The sequence below is a fragment of the Odocoileus virginianus genome, chromosome 24 (genome assembly GCF_023699985.2).
Source record: "Odocoileus virginianus isolate 20LAN1187 ecotype Illinois chromosome 24, Ovbor_1.2, whole genome shotgun sequence".
Classification (NCBI taxonomy): domain Eukaryota; kingdom Metazoa; phylum Chordata; class Mammalia; order Artiodactyla; family Cervidae; genus Odocoileus; species Odocoileus virginianus.
Window position 1 is genome coordinate 43,678,631 of NC_069697.1, and position 15,398 is coordinate 43,694,028.

At 42.4% G+C, this 15,398-nt stretch overlaps 1 protein-coding gene and 1 non-coding gene across 2 annotated transcripts in view; both read right to left on the bottom strand.

Annotated features, from left to right (window-relative positions):
- Positions 1 to 15,398, bottom strand: part of IRAK3 (interleukin 1 receptor associated kinase 3) — a 58,078-nt gene that overhangs the window by 15,506 nt on the left and 27,174 nt on the right. The window contains exons 6-8 of the mRNA XM_070454648.1: positions 13,814 to 13,878; positions 9,382 to 9,496; positions 8,438 to 8,556 (exon numbers count right to left, since the gene is read on the bottom strand). Coding sequence (XP_070310749.1) covers positions 8,438 to 8,556; positions 9,382 to 9,496; positions 13,814 to 13,878 — 299 coding nt within the window. The remainder of the gene's footprint in view (positions 1 to 8,437; positions 8,557 to 9,381; positions 9,497 to 13,813; positions 13,879 to 15,398) is intronic.
- Positions 5,838 to 5,910, bottom strand: TRNAK-CUU (transfer RNA lysine (anticodon CUU)). Its single transcript has one exon. It is a non-coding gene; the product is annotated as a tRNA-Lys (tRNA).

Consider the following 15,398-nt stretch of genomic DNA (forward strand, 5'->3'; position numbering starts at 1 on the left):
CCAACCCAGGGATCGAACCCAGGTCTCCTGCATTGCTGCATTTACCGACTCAGTCACCAGCAGGGAAGCCCAAGAATACAGGGGTGGGTAGGCTATCCCTTCTCCAGGGAAACTTCCCAAACCAGGAATTGAACCAGGGTCTCCTGCACTGACAGGCAGGTCCTTGACCACTAGCACCACCTTGGAAGCCCCAAAGAGACGGCTTTCTTTCTGTTCCCCTTACCTGGAGAGTATTCCCCTCCCACTTACTGTTATCCAATTCCTCTATGCAGCTTGATTAATTCCCTCCAGAAAGTTTTCACTAATCTGAATTCCAGTGGCCCTCTTTTCTCCAAGTTCCTATGGTACAGCCTGTACTTTTTCACGTGGCACTCCCAGAGAGGCCAGCTTCTGTTTGCATAAGCATAATGCTGAATCTATAGAAGATACTAAATAAACATCTGATGATATAACCAGTTTGTAAATGAAGAGAATCTGAAACCACACGTAGCCTTGGACCACTCGGCATACAGCAAATACGTAGCCCAAATGCTGCCAAGACATCCTCCCATATTCTTGGCAGACATCACTAATTGACTTCAGAAAGTACCCACCCCAGATTCCCTTTCAACTCTGCCCATGGGAACTCATTACCAACCAATCCAAGATGGAATGTGAGACGAAACTGATTTGTCATCGCTTCTATAAGCACAATTGCTTTTTTTTTTTTCAGATGAGGCAAATGAGGCCCAGCTGGTTGAAATCACTCATTCTATGCAAAATAGCTTATGCTAAAGCCTAGCACTCCTACGTCTCTCTTCAGCGCACTTCCAACTTGCAGTTAACCAAAAGAAACATCTTTTTATTCAGCTACTCACAGAAGATTAAGAAACTGTTGATTACAAGGCAGAAACGAAGTAAATTTTCTCTCTTCTTCCCTTTAGTTGTAGGTAGGTAATTCTAGTGCCAAAACAATGGCAAATGGGTGAATCACTGGAAGATAGATTTTAGCTCAATACAGAGAAGTTCTAACAATCAGAGGCGCACCCAAATAGAGATCTAACAAGGCGCTGTGCTGGGGTCCAAGGACAGGTCAGATGAGATCCCTGAATCTCCGTTAGCTGAAAGGAACTATACTTACTCCCAACTCTTGAGCTGTGCTTCACAGAAATGAGCTCATTTCATCCTCACAACCTGGGAATAAGAACAGAGGTTCCAATTCCAGATAAGGAGACTGTACCTCAAGGAACTGAGTGATTTACTCAAGATCACACTGCTGGAAAGTGGTAGAGCTGGCCTTTGTACTCAGATCTGGGAGAACCCGAAGGCCACACCCTCAACCAGTGACAAGAGACGGGAGCAGCGGTGAGGTCACTGGGGTGGCTGCTGGAAAGAGGGCAGGACAGGGGAAAGACTGGGAGTGTTTCTGGAGAACACGGTCAGGCGTGTCAGGACTTCGCCTGACCTGCTCCAGGATGAGCAGGTGTCAGAAGGCACCTCCTGAAACCTGTCTGAGCTCATCCGCGCTCCAAGTTGGCCTGGGTAAGTAAGGCTTGGTCAAGATTTACAAAAACATGCGGTCACGTCCTTCTCCTGCCATAACCCCTAGCTTTGTGAGTCTTAGAGCATGGTACTAAAACAAGCAGGTGCAGTTGTACAGAATTTGAAATCAAGAAGAGGTCCAACTTGAGATGATCTCGGCTGGCTCTGATGCACAAGTGAGGAAACCATGGTCTAAGAGAGGGAGGCAGGACCTGGGCGGGAACACGGATTTCTGGTGCTCTTCCCAGGTCATCCCCAGTGACTGCATTTCATTTTGCTCAGACGAAAGGTGCTGCTCACACTTTGGGCACCAGGCTGCTGAAGGATGATCTTCCTTACAATCTTCGTTTTTCAAACTATTTTTAAAACCACCAAGGTATGAGATTATCAAGCTTCTCTGCAGACAGAGTGACTAAAATGAAACTTTGGGATATTATCCACTGACTAAAGACTCCTTGGAATGTCTGATTCCCCGGTTTGAGATAGAAAGGTTTGATGCTAAGTTATTTTTTTCCCTAATAAATTTTATTCTTATTATAAAAGAAGATGTAATCCTTAAATAAGAATTTAACATCAAGTAGAAGTTAAAAAAAATAAGCCATTAAATGAAAAGCCACGGTCTCTCCATCTAATGAAAGTTTTATTTATATTTTGGCCTGTTTCACTTTTAATCTTTTAATTCCTGAATTTGTAATTTTACAAAGTTATAATTGTATATTGTTTACTATTTCAATGTGTCTTTTTTTACTTACTGTCACTTTATGTATACTGTATGTTACTTCATATGATTAAAAGCAATGTTTAAAATGTCAAATGATGTATGGTAACTCTTCTGTGACTCATTGGTCTGAGGCCCAAATACAGAAAAGAAAACAAAGGTAACAATATTTTCCATGTCTCACTTCAACAAAAACAGAGCCCAGACTTACCCACAGAAAGGGTCACTGTTTAACACAGTTCGAGATGTCCTTTTTTGAGCCAGTTATCAGGCTGTACAATAAAATGACATCTCTCCTAGAAGCTGCCTTTCCTGGCAAAGAATGAGAAATGAATATGATGAAGTCAGAAGAGCAGGGATTTCAGACGTTCCTGAAAGCACATGGTTATACACAGAGGGACAAAGAATCAGGGAGGCCCAAGGTTCGAGCCAAGTGAAGGATTCATTTAAGAGATTCAGGAGGGTCATCCAGCTCAGCCAATTCACGTTTGGCCAAGACTCCTGGGAACTGAATGTATTACCATCTGACAGATGTTCAGTGCCCTGAATGAAATGAGTTGGTCTCATTCCAGTTTCTAAAGAACAGGTGTGCACATCACCAAAGAAAAGAGGGAACGTCAACTGTTATAGTTGGCACTTGTTAACATCTTCCCTGGCAGGCTCAGCAGAAAGGCCAAGAGTTCAGAGGCTGTGGAAGGGGCTGACTGGCCCTGGAATAGAGACGGACCCACTGACGAGCCCTTGTGAAACCACAGTTCTCATATCAGTGCCCATGGCCTCCGCACTCCACACCCTGACACATGCCTGGGTGGGTGTAATCTAGAGATGGTTATGTTTGAGTCCCCGAACACTTTGGAAAACCCAATCAACAGTAGCCCCTTTACCAACATAAAAATAAAATACACCGCTAGCTGCATTTCCAGTTCAAATCCTGCCCCATCCATGAAATTCTCCCTTTCTCTGAACAGATCTCTTTTGGTACTCGTATCTATATTTCCTGGTAGGCACTCTGTCTAACAGTGTTATTTAAGTGATACTATAGCTTGGCACGGCTTCCCTGGTGGCTCAGAGGCTAAGTATCTGCCAGCAATGCAGGAGACGTGAGTTTGGCCTCTGGGTGGGGAAGAGGCCTGGAGGAGGGCATGGTAGCTCATTCCAGTATTCTTGCAGGGAAAAATTCCATGGACAGAAGAGCTGGGTGGGTTACTGTCCACTGGGTCATAAAGAGTCAGACACAACTGAAATGACTGAGTGTGCACACACATACACACACACACACACAGCTTGGCACATCTAGACAAATCTCTGAGATACTGTTCTGGAAGAAACAGCCTCCTTTTAAACTGTGATACCACCTAAGAAACTCCAGAAACTTTCTGTTCCATTTAGACCCCAGAGAGAAGAAGCCTCAGAGTCCATTTTAAGAGCCTAGCTTATCAAACCCAGGTCGTCCACCTAGTCAGTGTTCAAAGTATCATCCAAGCCTCATCCCATCACTTCCTTATTTTTATCTACTCTTCTTTCCTTATTTGCTAATCTTTTCCTCTTTTCTCCAAACAACCCTTCTTGCTTTCATTATATACCCTGCAATTCTTCACTCTGTTCCCCTGAACAAACTACTGCCTTCCACCAGGAATACTCTCATCCCTTCTTTCAACCAGCCCACTGTCATAACCCATCTCCTCAAAGAGCTGGCTTAGAACTATCTAATTAGCATTAGCCTTCTCAGACCAAACACACATTGGGCATATTTAGTGTCATACCATGTATTATATTCTCTGTGTTCTTATTATCTTATCTGATCACCAGGTTGAAGCTTCCAGTTCAAGACTATGATTATCAATGTTTTCCCCCACTGTGGTGTAAGTCAATGCTTTGTACATGGCAGATGTTCCATAAATATTTGTGAACTAAAAAGAAGGTGATTTTCAAAATGTTCAATAAACATATGCTAATATAGAAATGATTTTTATTAAAGTAGAGCTAGTTTGTGGGTCCACTTTTCAAACACAATAAATTGATGATAGAGCTAAATGCTATGGGCTGAAGGCTTGTTGTTCTTCAGTCACCAAGTCATGTCCAACTCTTTGCAACCACATGAACTTCAGCATGCCAGGCCTCCCTGTCCCTCACCATCAACCGGAGTTTGCCCAAGTTCATGTGCATTGAATCAGTGATGCCATCCAACCATTTCATCCTCTGTTGCCCTCTTCTTCTGCCTTCAATCTTCTACAGCATCAGGGTCTTTTCTAATGAGTAGGCTCTTTGCATCAGGTGGTCAAAGTATTGAAGCATCAGCTTCAGCATCAGTCCTTCCAATGAATATTCAGGGTCAGTGTCCTTTAGGATTGACTAGTTTGATCTCCTTGCAATCCAAGGGACTCTCAAGAGCCTCCTCCAACACCACAGTTCAAAAGCATCAATTCTTCAGTGCTCAGCCTTCTTTACGATCAAACTCTCACATTTATACATGACTACTGGAAAGACCATTGCTTTGACTATGCGGACTTTCATCAGCAAAATGATGCCTTTGCTTTTCATTACACTGTCTAGGTTTGTCATAGCTTTCCTTCCAAGAAGCAAGTGTCTTTTAATTTCATGACTGCAGCCACCATCTGCAGTGATTTTGGACTCCAAGAAAATAAAGTCTCTCACTGTTTCCATTGTTTCCCCATCTATTTGCTGTGAAGTGATGAGACCGGATGGCATGATCTTCGTTTTTTAATGTTGAGTTTTAAGCCAGCTTTTTCACCCTCCTCTTTCACCCTCATCAAGAGGCTCTTTAGTTCCTCTTTGCTTTCTGCCCTTAGAGTGGTATCATCTGCATATCCCAGGTTGTTGATGTTTCTCCCGGCAATCTTGATTCCAGCTTGTGTCCCCCTAAATTCATACATTGAAATCTTAACCCCATTGTGATGGGGTTAGGATGTCGGGCCTTTGGAAGGTGATGAGGTCATAAGGACTCCCCTCATGGATGGGATTAGTGCTCTCATAAAAGAGACTCCAGAGTGACCCCTCACTCCTTCCATCAGAGAAAAGACAGCCGCCTCTGAACCAGAAAGGGAGCTTGCCTAGAACAGAGAATTGGCCAGTGCCATGGTCTTGGACTTCCCAGCCTCTGGAGCTGCGAGAAATAAACATGTAACGCTTATAAGCCTCTCAGTTTATAGTATTTCTGTCAGAGCAGTCCAAGTGGACTAAGACAATAAGTAAACGAGTGCTAAGTGAAAAAGCTCGCTGGCCGTCACATCTCGGCCTCTGCTCCTCCTCCCACTTCCTGACTGCGGTAACAGGAGCCAGCCAGCACTGAGCGAGTGCATCCTCTTTGCTAAGTGCCAGGAACACTTTATGCCATTTAACCTGAAGAGGTGGAAGCTGCTGGGCTCAGTCATGCTCGGCTCTCTGCAACCCTCTGGACTGTAGCCCACCAGGCTCCTCTGTCCATGGAATTCTCCAGGCAAGAACACTGGAGTGAGTTGCCATGCTCACCTCCAGGGGATCTTCCCAACTCAGGGATCGAACCTGGATCTCTTACATCTCCTGCATTGAAGGAGGATTCTTTACCACTGAGCTAGCAGAGAAGCCCAAGAAAACAGATTGCCCAATGTGGGGCTCGAACCCACAACCCTGAGATTAAGAGTCTCATGCTCTACCGACTGAGTCAGCCAGGCTCTTTTATTAGCATTTGCAGAGGAAACAAACTGAGGCTTAAAAGAGGCAAGCAATTGGCTCAGAATCACATTTTTAAGTGAAAAGTCGGCTTCTTAAAACAGATCTGTCTGATTTAAACAATTGTGGATACTGAACTAAGAGGAAAGGATAGGAAGAAGTGGGAGGAAAGTACATGCAAAAGAAAATCATTTAGAGATGTTTTGCAGAACGCCATCCAGCCAGCTCTTCTGAACTGTAGTGGCTGCAGGGCCATGGGCCCAACTCTCCCTTAGGATCCAGGAAGGCACACACTCCCCAGGAGGGATGGGTGGCTGCTGATGGCTCCCAGCTAAGCCCCAACCTGGGAACCACCAGTGGCAGAAGGGAGTTGCCTCACCCCCGGTACAGCCCCACTCATGGCTGGTAGGGTACAGGGGTGCAAAAATCCAGTGCCTTGCCTCATCTGGGGACAGCTTTGAAGGGCCACCCCAGATTCAGCAGTCCCCACGGCATCGGCCAAGGCCTCTGATAGTGGTGGTATTTTAGTCATTCAATCGTGTCTGACTTTTGCAACCCCATGGACTGTAGCCCGCCAGGCTCCTCTATACATGGGATTTCCCAGGGAAAAATACTGAAGTGGGCTGCCATGCCCTCCGCCAGGGGATCTTTCTGGCCTCTTCTATAAATATAACACCCCAGCTCAGCATTTCCAACTCTCCGATTCTGTCTTCCTCTCTTACTTTTGTTATTCCTAAGAGCACTCAAAAAATTCCCCTGCAGGCACATCTCTGCCACTGCACCTGTTTCCTCGGAACAGCCTGAAGACACTAGCCAATCCTGAGAAAGCAGCAGTCTGGGTCACAGTCTGTGCTTAGACCTAAGAGCGGGAGAGGGATGCTGGAAGAGTGCAGGCACATCTCCCCGTCCAGTGTCCCCAGGGAAGCCCTGTGGCTCAGACAGAGCCTCAATCTGTGTCCTTCACCCTAATGTTCCCTTGGGCTCCGATCGGTGGACTTCCCTATCCCCTTCTCCCATCAAGCACCAAAGGAAGAAATTAAAACAAAAGAAGAAATTCCACTTATTTATTTATCTACCCAGTAAGAAGGACAGAGAAGCCTGGCATGCTGCAGTCCATGGGGTCACGAAGAGCTGGGCATGACTTAGTGACTGAACAACTCAGTTTGAACATATATCTGAGCACCTATAATGCTGGGCGGGCTACGAGCTGGGTAGAAGAGGGATCGTTTTAGGTTACGGGCGGCCACCTTAGCCCTCCGGAGCCAACCTCAGTGGTTGATTCCACTGACCTCTGAGACTTTCACCATCCATCTGTGTCCCAGCTCCCCTGAGGCTGCACCAATTTTATGCTGATTCTATACGGTCACTGGCAGTTGGTGAATTACCACACTGCAGCAGGAGAAAGTGGGGCTTCCCTTGTGGCTCAGATGATAAAGAATCTGCCTGCAATGTGGGAGACCCAGGTCCAGTCCCTGGGCCAGGAAGATCCCCTGGGGAAGGGCATGGCTACCCACTCCAGTATCCTTGCCTGGAAAATCCCATGGACAGAGGAGCCTGCCAGGCTACAGTCCATGGGTTCGCAAAGAGTGGGATGTGACTGAGTGACTAACAGTTTCACTTTCCCAACAGGAGAAGCTACCGAGTGGCTATGTCCCCACTGCCGCCACTCCCCCAGGATGAAGTAAAATCCAGAGGCTTTTTATATGAAGTTCACTTCTCCAGAAAAACAAAGAAGTAAGCAATCAGTTCCTCTTCTGCTCAGCCGGAAAAGCACACTAAAAGCTTTTTCAAAGACACTAGATGATGGCTCAGAAGAGGCAGAGCCTTTTAAATCCAGTCTACCCTGCTACTCAGCAAAGGTATATTTATTTTGGGACAAGTGCATCATGAAGGGCACACAGAAAAAATTCACAGTGGGTGGAGGTTTGGAGGGTATCTACTCTCTGTCTGAAAGATTCATGTCGGCTGAAGGGGGCAAAAGATGGAAGATGTCGTTTCTCATCTTCTCACGGATCAAGAAGGAATGCTGGGAGGGCTGCTCGGCTTGTCACGGGGAACATGTGCAGCTAGGAGGCAGCAGGCTCAGTGGCAATGCAAGACGCTGGAGACTCAAGGACAAAGAACTTAAACTGCCGATCACTACTGTTAATCTTGTGAAGAATCCCTGTATAAGCCACTTAATCTTTTCTTAGACTTTTTGTTTTTCAAGTGCAATGAATACAGCAGATTGTTTCACAGTTTGTTATGCAGAATGATTAATAAAACACAGAAAACTGTCTATCCTACACTGCTCATCAATAATTCCTAAAAATAATATAAACTCTTCCATTGGCAATACAAATGTAGCTTTTAAAATTCGATAGACGTGTTTTCATTAAAAAGCTAAGATTTTAAATACTTTCATGAGGATTCTTAACACATACAGATACATACCAGGGAAACTACAGACAGAAAATAGGGTGAAGTCTGACTTACCAGGGATGGTGAAAGGAGCCTTCAGGTGTAACCTAGAGCTCTGGGATAATTTACCTGGATATACTGCCACAGATGACGGAGCACGGTTCCGTGTTGTGCAAGTACTGGATGGCTTTACATGTTCCTATTAATACACTGATTCGAATGTGCCAAGAGAGTGGGGCTGTGTTACCCTGAAAAGACAACATGGTTGGTTTCGTTGTATTTTCTGAGTAAAAACCATGTTTGTATTCATTACCTAGGTGCATGCCAGAACAAACTCTAAAGACAAAGTGGGGAGAGGTGGGTGAATCAATATTTTAGTTAACCATAACCTATTTCTAATCCAAGATGGATTTTCCTCTACTACCCATGCTGGTTCTAGGTCCCTTTATAGGCAATGGAAATATCCAATAATTTTAATGTCATGTAAATTGAAATATGGCTAATAAGATAACTATGCTTAAAATTTCATTGTGTAAGATTTTTAGATTATTTGTGGTACAACAGTGTGGGTAATTAAGAATAATCTGTTTTTATCCTCATCGTAACTGCAATTTTACATGTTTGGAATATGTTTTTTAACTTCTCTTTCAAAAACATCATAAGAGAAACCATGGCATTTATTCAACCTCCTTCTTTTTAAGTGATATAGGTATCACTTTTATGTCTACCCTTCATACTGAATGGTACTTTGCATAAAGTTATGCGAATAAAAATTACCTGGGAAATAATGGTAGTTGACATAAACTCATTTGAGACATGGTACCAGTGAGGAATGAGGACCCAGAAACTCTTTTGACCACCATTTAGCACAACACACAACAACTCGGGTATTTATGCAACCTTCTAAGAGTAAGAAATTAATTCATGGAGAAGTCCTCTACATCCTCGGGAAACCCACTGTCGGCGTCCCAACATGAACACATGTTGGCCTCCTGGTTCTCTCAGAAGGTTTCAGCAGCTCCCCCAGGGCTTAGAGGGTCAGAATATCAGGCAGAGGGATGGATATGACTTACCACACACTGTAATCTGTCAAAAAGTGATCCATTTCTCATATATGGATAAACCAGGCAAAACTTCTCACTCTCTGTAAAATATGCAGCCAACTCCAGTATGTTCGGATGACGGAACCTTGAAACAAAAGATTTTTTAGGTCTGTCAAACTGGTTATTCAAATAGGAAATGAACAACACTGTTTGGGGGGCGGTAAGGTGGGCTGTGGAACAGGCATAAAGCAGAATATAAATTTGGCTGAGGGAGAGGGAATTTCACTGGACACATGACTGTTTTCCTTCCAAACGGGCTTACAGCATTCTAACAAATGGGCTTCCCAGGTGGTGCTGGTGGCTAAGAACCCAGTTGCCAGTACAGGAGACATAAGAGACATGGGTTCAGAAGAGCCCCTGCAGGCGGGCACAGCAGCCCACTCCAGTGTTCTTGCCTGGAGAATCCACATATATATCCCTTCTGAGTCCCTCTGTTCCTACTTCAAGAAAGGGAGTGTGGGTGTATGTATGTGTGTACGTGTGTGTGTGTGTGTGTACATAAACACATACACAATCCATTAATCCAAAAAAACTCATGCTCAGGTCTCAGCTTAGATTTTACTTTTTCCAAGATGTCTACTCTGCCACCCGCCCCACCCCCAAGTTAGCATCTCCTCCTCCCTCAGCACTCTGGGTGTGTGTGAGCACGCTCGGTCATGTCCGACTCTTTTGTGACCCCATGGACTGTAGCCCACTAGGCTCCTCTGTCCACGGGATTTCCCAGGCAAGAATACTGGAGTAGGTTGCCACTTCCTTCTCCAGGGGATTTTCCTGACCCCAGGGATTGAATCCATGTCTCCCGCATTGCAGGCGGATCCTTTACCACTGAAGGATCCTTTCCCATCAGGGAAGTCCTCGGCCCTCTGTACCTGCTTATTATTTAACTCACTGAAACTATCTGTTGTTTGTGCACTTCACTCCTAATTCCACTCCAGACAGTATGTTCTAACACCTCTGACTTATTTACCTGTAAAAGTCTAAGAAGAGAAAGGGTGAGTATGATTTAGGAAATAAGTTGGATCTTGCCAAAAAAAAAAAAAAAGTAGCATCTAACTCAGTTTCCTCATCTACAAAATGAGGATAATAACAGGACTCACCTCAGGCCTGTTGTGAGGATTAAAGAATGAATACATATGAAGCACTTGGCATAGGGTTAAAACTAAAGAAATATTAGCAACATAAATGACAATGATGGCATACCAGAAACACCCAATGCCATAATGTTGTTAGTTCTCTCTAAAGTTAATACATAAATGCCTCAGCAGAATAAATCCAAATGGATCAGGTATATAAGTGAAAATATAAAGGTACTTGAAAAAATGGCAAAATTATTTAAAAACCTCTCAGTTGGGGAGGTCTTTAAACTATAATATAAAACCTAGAAGCCATAAAAAAAATATATAGATTAAATTCAACTACATGAGAACCATCTCCAAATGGCAAAAAACTAGAATAAGCAACAACAAATGAAAATGGGGTAAAAATAATTATTTGTATCTTAAAACATAAAAATAAGGCTAATTTTCTCTAATATATGAAATGCTCTGACAAACTATTAAGGAAAAAACCCAACAGTCTAGTTAGTGGGAATGTAAATTGATACAGTTTCTATGGAGAACAGTATGGAGATTTCTTTAAACTAGGAATAAAACTACCATATGACCCAGCAATCCTGCTACTGGGCATATACCCTGAGCAAATCCCAATTCTAAAAGATACATGTATTCATTGCAGCACTATTTATAATAGCCAGGACATGGAAGCAATCTAGATGAATGGATAAAGAAGTTGTGGTACATATGTACAATGGAATATTACTCAGCCATAAAATGGAATGAACTCGGGTCGGTTGCAGTGAGGTGGATGAACCCAGAGCCTGTTATACAGAGTGAAGTAAGTCAGAAAGATAAACACAAATATCGTATATTAACACATATATGAAAGTGAAGGGTATCTAGGAAAATGGTACTGATGAACCTATTTGTAGGGCAGTAATAGAGATGCAGACATAGAGAACAGACCTGTGGACACAGTTGGGGGAGGAAAAGATGGGGAAAGCTGAGAGAAGCATTGAGACAGACGCAATACTATATTAAAACAGATAGCCAGCGGGAATTTGCTGCATGATGCAGGGAGCTCAACCTCCCTCTAGTTACAAATTAGAGCGGTCAGATGGGGTGGGAGGTGGGAGGGAAGTTCAAGAGGGAAGGGACATATGTATACGTATGGCTGATTAATGTTGATGTGTGGCAGAAAGCAACACAGTATTGTAAAGCAATTATCCTCCAATCAAAAACAGATTCAGAGAAGGCAATGGCACCCCACTCCAGGACTCTTGCCTGGAAAATCCCATGGACAGAGGAGCCTGCTAGGCTGCAGTCCATGGGGTGGCTAAGAGTTGGACACAACTGAGCGACTTCCCTTTCACTTTTCACTTTCATGCACTGGAGAAGGAAATGGCAACCCACTCCAGTCTTGCCTGGAGAATCCCAGGGTTGGGGGAGCCTGGTGGGCTGTTGTCTATGGGGTCGCACAGAGTCAGACACAACTGATACAACTTAGCAGCAGCAGCAAAAACAGATTTAAAAAAAAAAATCCAACAGTCTAATAAAAAGTGGACAAAGGACATTAACAGATATTTCATAGAAAAGGAAATAAATCTCTTTATATGTGAAAAGATTCATTCATCATAGAAAAAGAAATTTAAACTACACTGAAAAACCATGTCCACTTAGCAGATCAGAAAAAACTGAAAGAATAAATGCTATATTGGCAAGAATATAGGGAACCAAGCACTCTTATATATGACTGGTGTTAACTGTAAACTAGTATAGTTTCTACATTGTGGTGGCATGGAACATGACCCTATAAGTTTATTTATATGAAGTTTTCTTAGATATACTTCAACACGTACAAAATAACAATATACAAGGTTTTCTCACTGTAGCCTTATTTTAAGTAAAAGATTAGGAAAAATCTAAAAATCCATTGATGGGAAAATGGTTAGTTATGCTATAGCACAGGCACACAAAAGTGTAAATGAAAGTCGCTCAGTCATGTCCTACTTTTTGCAACCCCACAGACTATATAGTCCATGGAATTCTTCAGGACAGAATACTGGAGTAGGTAGCCTTTTCCTTCTCCAGGGGATCTTCCCAACTTAGGGATCGAACCCAGGTCTCCCATATTGCAGGCAGATTCTTTACCAGATGAGCCACAGGGAAGCCCCAAAATACTGGAGTGGGTAGCCTATCACTTCTCCAGGGGATTTTCCTGACCCAGGAATTGAACTAGAGTCTCCTGCATTGCAGGCGGATTTTTTTTTTTTTTTATCAACTGAGCTATCAGGGAAGCCACAGCACACAATGGAATACTAAAATAAGCAACATAAACAATGTGTGCATGCTGCCTCTTGTGTGAGAAGAGGAAAGTAAGAAAACAAAATAAATATATGCTTACAAATAAAATATTTCTGGAAAGATATACAGGAAACTGATAACACTGTTGCCCTTGGGGAAAGTGGCTGGGTGGCTGGATGAGAGTATGGAAGAAACTCTCTTCTTGGCTTACCCTTCTGCCCTTTTGGAATTCTGGAGTGTCTGAACTTATTATTTATTCATAAGCAAAGAAATAAAGCTTAAATATAAAAACTTTCTTATTACAATTTTGGTTTTAGTTTTTTTTGTTGACTAAATGATATATTAAGTTTTTATGCTTAGCCCCTAACATTTTGATTTCTGGTCTTGGGTATAAAAGGAAAAGAATTTAGGATAATACCTCCCTCCCCTGAATTCACATATTGGTTTAGAAAACATCTGAAAAGAACATTTTCTATCCGTAAAGGGTGATGACTGAACTCTATAGGGTTAGGGGCCTTCGATGAAGCAGGCTGCACAGCTGCAGATATGAATATATATGAAAATGAAGTCATTTTAGTTTGTCTCCAAGGACTTTCAGGCTCGTGAATGAATTCCCAGAAAATAATATGCACATCAAAAGCACTTGATTTCTTTGTCTAAACTCTCTTCCAGAAGAGGTTTATATTGATGAAACAGTTTCTTGACTGGAATGTCTCTTAAGAAAGAGGAGCGATGGTAAAATATATACAATTCTAATGTTCTAAGAATCATTTCCCATTCAGTCATGTTAGTCACACACGATTTAATCCACTTCCCTGTGACAGTTTCTTGTTAAAATATGCTCAAGTGAATTATGTAAATGGTCTATTTTAAAATGTATTCCAAAGAATATACTAAAGCAGATGTCAAAAATTTACCCAGTGTTCTAACCTCCAACCCGCATTTATTAAATGTCAACCATGCCAAGCTCTGTGCTGTAGAATCAAAGATGAACAGAGATGAAAGCCAGGCACAAGGGGAGAAATTTCAAGCAATATACTCACAGTAGTAAAACTTCAAGCTCAGACAAAAACCTCTTCCATTGTTTCTTACACTGCATCTTTTTCCCCTAAATACAGAAAAACAAGAAAAAATAAATAAATAAAGGATCTACTTCTGGTACTCTTAACCTGGGGTCTATGAAATTAGATACTTTTTGGTATAAACACATGTGAACGTTTTTCTGGGGAGAAGATCCTTAGCTTGTATCAGTCTTTCAAAAACCCATTAACGCCAAAACTGATTTAGAACCGCTGCTTTTGAATTAGAAGTTTTTCATGAAACGTATCAGATTGCTACATTTTATATTTAAACCCTTTCACCTTATTTCGTTCACATTTACATAAATTTGTAAATATTTTATGTAGTCAAAGAAAAATCTCATGACAGAAACTCCCCACTTGGTCTCAAAGAACCCAGGTTGTGATCCTACTTAGAAGTGATTTCAAAAGTAATTAGCCTCCAACTAATAAATATAAATGAAAAAAAAAAAAAGAAGTGATTTCAATAATTTCCCATTCATGACTTGGGTCACTTGGCTGTTGTTTTAAGTCTACCTTTGTATTAATTTTGAAAAAATAGGTCCACTAGAAAAATGAAAAATTTAACTCTTTACTTCAAAAAAGCTTCAGAAGCTAGCCCAGTGCCTGACATATGGACAAATCAATGAATTCAATAATATTATCTGGAGGACTTCTTCTGTACCTGGCACTGTCTTTGATGGCTTCCTACATCTTACAGCGTTGCATGTCTCTGAACCTCAAATGCCTAACTTCTCCCATGAAAGGGTTAAAGTGTGTTCCAGTTACCATATGTAAATTGCTAAAAAGGGCAGAGTTTTTAAAGTTCTCAGTCCTTAGGAACAAAGGGAGAGAAAGCCAACAGGAGTCCTGGAAGCTATTTTCTAAGTTAACCCAAGAAGTCAGAAACAATAAACTCCGCTAACAAATCATTTTCAGGGACCACATTATGGGAATTTAGATTAAAAAAAAAAAAACACCGTACTGAGAACCAAGCAGACTGTGTCTCAGGCCTACCTCTAACACTCACTATTTGTGACTTATTGTCGCTCAGCCTCCCTGGGGTCCGAGTTTTCTCAGCCTGAAAACGCGAAGGGTGAGTTTTTGTGTTCATGCTCCCCTCCCAGTCTTGAGGCTCAAACTGTGCTCTGTGCAGGAGGAACACCAGCTTCTCTGGGAGCTGGTGGGAAAGGCTAAGTCTCAGGTCGCTACCTGAACCCACTGAATCACAATCTGTGCTGTAAGATCCCAGGTGATGTGGATGAATCTAACACACTAGTACATTTCCCGGCCTCAGGCCCTCTCAGAAAGGCTACTGACGTTAAGGTCCCAATTGTTACAAAACTCCATTTCTTGTTAAAATAAATAAATAAATAAAAGGCCCTGTGGCTAAAACTTCATTAAATTATCTCATTTTTTCCTGATGTGTGTATAGGACTTTGTTCAACCTCTAAGGCTTGGGTAACTTTGCTACCTTCTATCTTTTTACTAATAGTGAATTGCAACTAAATGCATAAAGACAGCATATGTGCTTCTTTCAACTCACCTAACAAACATTTATTGAACAACT